Source organism: Pyxicephalus adspersus, chromosome 1 (genome assembly GCF_032062135.1).
Source record: "Pyxicephalus adspersus chromosome 1, UCB_Pads_2.0, whole genome shotgun sequence".
NCBI classification, from domain to species: Eukaryota; Metazoa; Chordata; class Amphibia; order Anura; family Pyxicephalidae; genus Pyxicephalus; species Pyxicephalus adspersus.
Genome location: NC_092858.1, coordinates 177641745 through 177649298, shown reverse-complemented (window position 1 = coordinate 177649298; position 7554 = coordinate 177641745). Strand labels below are relative to the sequence as shown.

The 7554-nt window shown below is 44.4% G+C and overlaps 2 protein-coding genes across 3 annotated transcripts in view; one reads left to right on the top strand and one right to left on the bottom strand.

Moving 5' to 3' along the window:
• The window catches only part of PKNOX1 (PBX/knotted 1 homeobox 1), a 19850-nt gene extending 14333 nt beyond the window's left edge, over positions 1 to 5517 (top strand). For both annotated transcript variants that reach the window (XM_072398507.1, XM_072398508.1), the window contains exons 8-11: positions 1137 to 1265; positions 1565 to 1641; positions 2069 to 2241; positions 3375 to 5517. In XM_072398507.1, coding sequence (XP_072254608.1) covers positions 1137 to 1265; positions 1565 to 1641; positions 2069 to 2241; positions 3375 to 3586 — 591 coding nt within the window. In that variant the 3' untranslated portion in view covers positions 3587 to 5517. The remainder of the gene's footprint in view (positions 1 to 1136; positions 1266 to 1564; positions 1642 to 2068; positions 2242 to 3374) is intronic.
• Positions 5518 to 6384: 867 nt separating this feature from the next.
• NDUFV3 (NADH:ubiquinone oxidoreductase subunit V3) overlaps positions 6385 to 7554 on the bottom strand; it is a 5712-nt gene continuing 4542 nt past the window's right edge. Inside the window, exon 4 of the mRNA XM_072398509.1 lies at positions 6385 to 6743. Coding sequence (XP_072254610.1) covers positions 6571 to 6743 — 173 coding nt within the window. The 3' untranslated portion in view covers positions 6385 to 6570. The remainder of the gene's footprint in view (positions 6744 to 7554) is intronic.

Genomic DNA, 7554 nt, shown 5'->3' with positions numbered 1-7554 from the left:
TCTGTGATTCCCCCTCCCAGTGTTTGATTCCCATCCCTGAGATTCACAGATTGATTTAGTGATTCCCCCTACCAGTGTGTGTGATTCCCATCCCTGAGTTTCCCAAATTTGCTCATTGATTCCTCTTCCCATTGTGTGATTCCTAGATTGGCTGAGTGATTCCACTTCCCAGTGTGTGATGCCCGTTCCTGAGATTCCCAGATTTTCTCATTGATTCTTCTCAGTGTGTGATTCCCATCCCTCAGATTCCCAGATTGGCTTGGTAATTCCCTCTCCCAGTGTGTGATTTCCATCTGTCAGATTCCCAGATTGGCTCATTGATTGCTCTTCCCAGAGTTTGATTCCCAGATTGGCTCAGTGATTCACTTCCCAGTGTGGGATTCCCATTCCTAAGATTCCCAGATTGGCCCAGTGGTTCCACCTCCCAGTGTGGGATTCCCATTCCAGAGATTCCCAGATTGGCCCAGTGGTTCCACTTCACTGTGTGTGATTCCCGTTCCTCAGTTTCCCAGATTGTTTTAGTAATTCCTTCTCCCAGTGTGTGATTTCCATCTCACAGATTCCCAGATTGGCTTAGTGATTCCCTCTCCCAGTGTGTGATTCCGAGCCCTTAGATTTACAGATTGGCTCTGTGAATCCCCCTCCCAGTGTGTGATTTCCATCCCTGAGATTCACAGATTGACTTAGTGATTCCCCCTTCCAGTGTGTGTGATTCCCATCCCTGAGTTTCCCAGATTGGCTCATTGATTCCTCTTCCCAGTGTGTGATTCCTAAATTGGCTCAGTGATTCCACTTCCCAGTGTGTGATTCCCATCCCTCAGATTCCCAGATTGGCTCAGTGATTCCCCCTTCCAGTGTGTGATTCCCATCCCTGAGATTCACAGATTGACTTAGTGATTCCCCCTTCCAGTGTGTGTGATTCCCATCCCTGAGTTTCCCAGATTGGCTAAGTGATTCCACTTCCCAGTGTGTGATGCCCATTCTTGAGATTCGCAGATTTTCTCATTGATTCTTCTCAGTGTGTGATTCCTATTCTTGAGATTCCCAGATTGGCTCAGTGATTTCCTCTTCCCAGTGTGTGATTCCCATCCCTCAGATTCCCAGATTTTCTCACTCTCTATCTCTCTCCTGTATAGTTACAATTACAGCTTAGTCAAGATTTGGGCCTTTTACACTCTGATGATGGATCTGGGAAGAACAAGCGTGGAGTCCTCCCTAAACAAGCCACCAACGTCATGAGATCCTGGCTCTTCCAGCACATTGGGGTGAGTCCTGTGGTCACGACAACTCCACTCCGATTTATATCCCAGTCGGTAAATGAATAATATGGGTGGAGTCTGGGTATCTGGATGACAACACTGATTTGTTATACTTCCATGTAGATGGCAGAGCCACGTTCTGTTCATCCAGTCCTATACACAGGTGACACCGGGGTTTTCTGCTTAATTATATCAGTTTGGTGTGTCACCACCCTGCCTCCTCATTGGACAAGAAACAGCAGGCAACTGGCACTTACCTGTATCATCCCTGCAGCATTTTCTTACCTTTCTTTCTCCTCCCACAGCACCCATACCCCACAGAGGATGAGAAGAAGCAGATTGCTGCACAGACAAATCTAACTTTACTGCAGGTTAACAACTGGTGAGTACCCCATATTGTGTGTGAGTACCCTACTTTGTGTCTCTTATCACAACACCTCTTGCCTGTAATCTGAAATATGGAGGGCGACTGGAAATCCTAAACGTGGTAGTAGAGTAGGATCATGGCTCCTTTGCCTCCAACATAATAAATGTGGATGTAGGAGATAGTGCTGCCAATAGGGACAAAGTCAGAGTGGTGCACCCACAAAACTCATGGATAGAAAAGTAAGCCTGCACCCTCACCTCTTTAATATATAGAGATGTAGGGGTATAATTCTCCACCCATAATACTTAGTGGGGGCAGGGTCAGAGTCCAATTTATAATATACAGAAGTGTGACAACAATCCAACGTTTTCAATGTTTGGCATTTTCTTACTGACAGCTCCAGAATGTTTTCTTCATATTGTTTGATGTTTCCTCATTACAGGTTTATCAATGCCAGACGCAGAATCCTTCAACCCATGTTGGACTCCAGTGCAACTGACACCCCAAAGACGAAGAAAAAAAACACCCAGAGTCGCCCCGTGCAGAGATTCTGGCCAGATTCCATTGCAGGAGGCATGTCGCAGCATGGAGGAGAAATGGGCTCTACTGAGGAGGGTAAGATGTGCCTGCAAGGTCTGCCACAGCCCTGTGCGTGTTCTGTGTTTGACCAATCAGAAGAGAAAACCTAGATTCTGTCCTGTAATGGCTGTGTCGTAGGTTTCTCTCTCCGCTCATCTTTCTTCTTCTATTGTCATATCTTCCTCCTCCTTTTTCCCTCAATCTCTCCCACTTTTGCCCCTTATCTCCCCTATCCCCTTCTCTTTTTATATTCTCCCCCCCGATCTGCGCCTTTCAATTCCACTTCCCCCATATATTTTTCCTGAGGAGTTGTCTTCTCCTCATCAGTTTAGTTTGGGTGGAGGTGGTGAGGGGCAAAGAAATAGCAATGTGTAAGTCAGGGAAAGTAGGAAATGCTGAGAAAAGTGATAGAGCATTGGACCCTGGATTATGAGGGCCCGGTATGGAAATAAAGAAGATAGTAGGGTTATATATTGTATTAAAGTAATTCAAATATATTAATAAGGCAAATGTATTATATTTGTTCCCATCCCACACTTCCTGGTTTACTGTACAACAAATTCGTATGATAATGAAATCTCTTAGAATTCCCTTAGTAGTATGTTGGTAACATTGGGGCGTAGAATTTATAAGTTCATTATCATTTATTGTATAGTAAACCAGGAAAAGTGGGATTGGGAACAACTGTAAATTTGCCTTATCAACTTTGATATGTTTGTATGACTTAATACAATATATTTATTTCCTTTGCTTTAACAACTCTATCTGCTCTTCTCTTTATTTCAAATACTTAATATGTATTAGGGGTTACTATTATTATTATTACTAAACAGGATTTGTATAGCACCAACATCCTGCAGTGTTGTACATTAAGCAGGGGTTGGCTGTTTACTTAAATTTAAACAAGTAAGAGACAACCATCAAACTTTTAGTGAGGGATCAGGCCAACCCAAGGGGTAATGTAGGACAGACCAAGGTCATTGTATCACACTGTATCCTGGAGAATAACGGCAGAATTCCATTGGTCATGTATCAGGGTGTATTCTGCTGGATTCTGGGGCCACTGTTTGTATGCAGATTGTTTTATACCTCTATTGTTATCTTCTTGTTGCATTTTGGGGTTTTTGTCTTCCTTTCCAGTCTCATAACTGGGAAATCTTCCCCTACAGGTGCAGAAGTGACATTGTCTTCTCCGAGCGCTCTAGGCACGGACAGCTTGCAATCTCTGACCTCAGACGGGGCTACATTGGCAGTACAGCAGGTGATGCTGGGAGGACAGAGTGATGATGAATCTCTGGACACAGATCAGGAAGACACAGACACGGGACTCAGTGCAGGGGAACTGAGGGGTCTGGTGCTGAGTGGAGGAGGACTGCAATGAGAGGAACACACCTGCACCTTTTCACATACACTTTGTATTGTCAGTGCCATACATACATTGTGATGACAATGACACACTGGCCATTTGCCACACGATCGTTTTTAGTCAGCGGCGTAAAAATTGCACCTTAAAAAACTGTCTGTCGCTTTCAAGAATTTCAGTGCCGAGTGAGCCTCGCCCCCCCCCCAGTGCCAAAAGACCCCACCCCAATCCGCATCCTTGCCTGTGGTCATCAACCAATGGTAGAGTACATTGGTGGAAGGGGTGATTCAGGTCCCTACCTATATACAGGCCTGCTGGATGGTGACCCCTGACCCGTGGAAGAGTCCATTAGGGGAAGGGGTGATTCACGTCCCTACCTATATACAGGCCTGCTGGAAGGTGACCCCAGACCCGTGGAAGAGTCCATTAGGGGAAGGGGTGATTCACGTCCCTAGCTATATACAGGCCTGCTGGAGGGTGACCCCAGACCCGTGGAAGAGTCCATTAGGGGAAGGGGTGATTCACGTCCCTAGCTATATACAGGCCTGCTGGATGGTGACCCCTGACCAGTGGAAGAGTCCATTAGGGGAAGGGGTGATTCACATCCCTACCTATATACAGGCCTGCTGGATGGTGACCCCTGACCGGTGGAAGAGTCCATTAGGGGAAGGGGTGATTCACGTCCCTACCTATATACAGGCCTGCTGGACGGTGACCCCCGACCGGTGGAAGAGTCCATTGGTGGACGGTGTTGTCACTCTCTGTTGATAAACATTTATTGCCTCCGTGTTGAGTGTAATGTGAAGAGGCCTCTCCGTACAACACTCCAGGTACATATGGACGCTCCGCGTGTCAGGTTTGTATACATGAACTCCGGCTGTACGTCCTTTCCCTGATTGGGAAGTAAAACATTGATTTTACTCTTCAGATAGAACTGTATTTTTGTAGAGTTGTGAAAAATAAACAGAAAACTCGAAATATTTATGTCAATTTTCCCTGCTGCGATGCTTTAGCATCCTGATTGGCTGCCCATGTGGAGGAACTCTGGAAGAGAATCAATCTTCAGGCGGATCAACGAATGAGGTCCAAGCAAACAACTCGCCTCCAGATTTTATCTCCGAGTTAGGTGAAGTGCAGTAAAAAGGAACACAAAGACATTTGTATATATTTTGTATTTATTATTGTTTGCCTGTGAACTGAATGGCCAACACTTCCTTGAGTCTTCATACCGTCTGATCTAGTGTTACGCTCTGAATAGGATATCAGAAATGCAGCACTCTCTATGCAAAGGTCTAACATGCCACCACTAAATCAGCAAATTAACTTTTGTTTTATTTTCACTGCACAATCGACACAGCCGTGGTGAGGATATCCCGGTCGCAACCATTAAATACTAGAAAAGAAGCACAATCCCATTGCGGCATTAGCACAGTACCTTTCTATAGATATATAAGGAGATCGGAAATATGTCTGACCCTTCATGACAATATTGTGATCCTGGTACTCTCATATTGGATATTTTTAAGGGAGCTGTCTGCTTGGAATATACAAATAGAAATATGTGTGCTGCAATATCTATAGGTCATATATGAAATATAGGCGGAGCTAAGCTACTCATGGGTGGCACTCAGCTACTAGTGGGCGGTAACTTTTCCTAGAACTTGGGTACTGATGAGTGATTCTCAGCTCCTCATGGATGGCAGCAACGCTAGTTTTCTATTTTACCTACAAATGGGATAATAAATTTAACATAGCTCTGACCTATTGGGAAAGGCGCTGCTGGCAGAGGATTGGGCTATACTAGCACACCGGAACTCTGTCCCAGCTTTTCTACAATAACCATTGTTTATAGAATGAAAGCAGCTTGGATGGAAATGTCCTGCTAATACCGGAGGAATATTTTTGGTTTTCTGTTTTTTGAAATAAAGACTGTTTTGATCTTTTGCTTATTATTTGTCTATTTAGACTTTTTTATCACATCATTATGATGATAGGATTCTTTTTGTAATGCCATTTTCATGTAAAAACAATCTGTTTATACTTGAGTATATGCTGTATATCCCATCACACCAGGCGGTGATTATAAATGTCTACCCGAGCAGGGTGGGATCATTGTCAGCCAATCCTGTGATAACATACCGAGTGAGGAAAGAGCAGGGTGACAGAAAATATTTGTACTGCATCTTCAACAAAAATCTCCTAAATGATTTCCAGCGGAAGAAGTGACATGTAAGGTGAATGTGAGCCGGTCCCTAAATATACGATAGGAATGCTGCATGTACGCCTTTCATTACTTTCACCCAATCCCTCCACACACCAAGTTCTTTTATTCAGGTGAAACCAATGCCTGAGGACTTCAATACGCAGCTCACTTCCAGGAATGTCACATTATTGCCCTTCTGATTTCCCCTGATGCCCCAACAAGGTACCACCATTAGAGCAGATTATTCAGAATTTCTTCCAGTAAAATGGTAATTGTGGCCCTGCTCTGTGAGATACCCTAGCCCCCCCGCCCACCCACCTGGTGAAAGTGGCTGATGACTGAATCCTGTGAATGCCCCAAAGCATTATTGGTGTCATTATCTGCCCCAACACTATACATCACCTAAATCCAATACAGGCCATGAGTGAACCTAAGAGGTCCTGTCATTGAGAGGTTAATGGAAGAGGCAATTGCTGAGTGTAACAAATGCCGTCCTTTTGGGTTCTGTAACATGAGAACACTGAACACCTGCAATCATTCTGGATCACGGATTCCTCGGATCAGAACACCAATAACACAAGCTGTATAATACAGAACCAGGCCAGACATTCACCTCAGTGATAGGCCCATTTACTAAATATATAAGCAGATCCTTAACTGGACCTAGGTGGGACAGAGCTGATCTAAATGTAAAGAGAACTATTTCCCAGCAATACCAATTTCCTATAATCAGACAACACAATGATCTATTCCTAGACTTATACACAGAATTTATTACACATTGGCAGCCCCGGGGGTCTCAGTGCCAGGGGGAAGGTCTTCCAGATGAAGGCTGAGGGAGACGGAACTTGGAAAGCTCTACATCATAATCCACAAAGGTAAAAGGGGTGTAAAGGAAATGCTGTTGGTTCTGATATTTGGAATTATCGAACGGTTGTTCTGGAGGTGGGGTAGCTGAAGGAGGCGGAGTCACTGAAAGAAAAGAGAACAAAATTAGGATAAGATAGCAGAAATCATAAAATCCAGCAAAGTTGAAGAGGAAACACTGACATACACATTGCAATACTGAGGATTGGCAACATTCAGAACACAAAATACGAGACAAACTATCCCAGGTGTATTCAGAGTGCCGCGGTCTGAGAATGAAATGTGACAAATCACTACAAGGGGGGGGGGGGGGGTGGGCTAAATGGCCCTGGGTGTACATTACATTGTTCTCCATTATCACTGATAATTCTCCATGACACCGGACAAGCAGTAGCAGCATCTCTAGCTATAACCTGGTGACAGCCGCAAAACCATAAAATGCTGCCAGCCGACACCTTTACATTGAAGTCTTCAGTTCCCAAATGTAACATCTTCCTCTGCATAGAAGTCTTCTTTCTGTAACCCTCCATGATGGAAATAAAACAGATACGCCCACAGTTTTTCACATAGAGATCTTCAGGACATATAACAGACATCTTCCAGAGTTTAAGGGCCCCATCAGTGAAAGAAGTCACCGACATCTCCTGCATCTCCATCATTGTCTGATATTTAACCAAAAAGGAAACCAAACATCATAAAGAAACACCCCTGATCTGTATCCGGCTTCTTGTGATTGGACAATTCCTCTAGATCTGTATCCGGGTTCATGCGATTGGACCATTCCTCTAGACTTGTATCCGGCTTCTTGTGATTGGACCATTCCTCTAGATTTGTATCCGGCTTCTTGTGATTGGACCATTCCTCTAGATTTGTATCTGGCTTCTTGCGATTGGACCATTCCTCTAGATCTGTATCC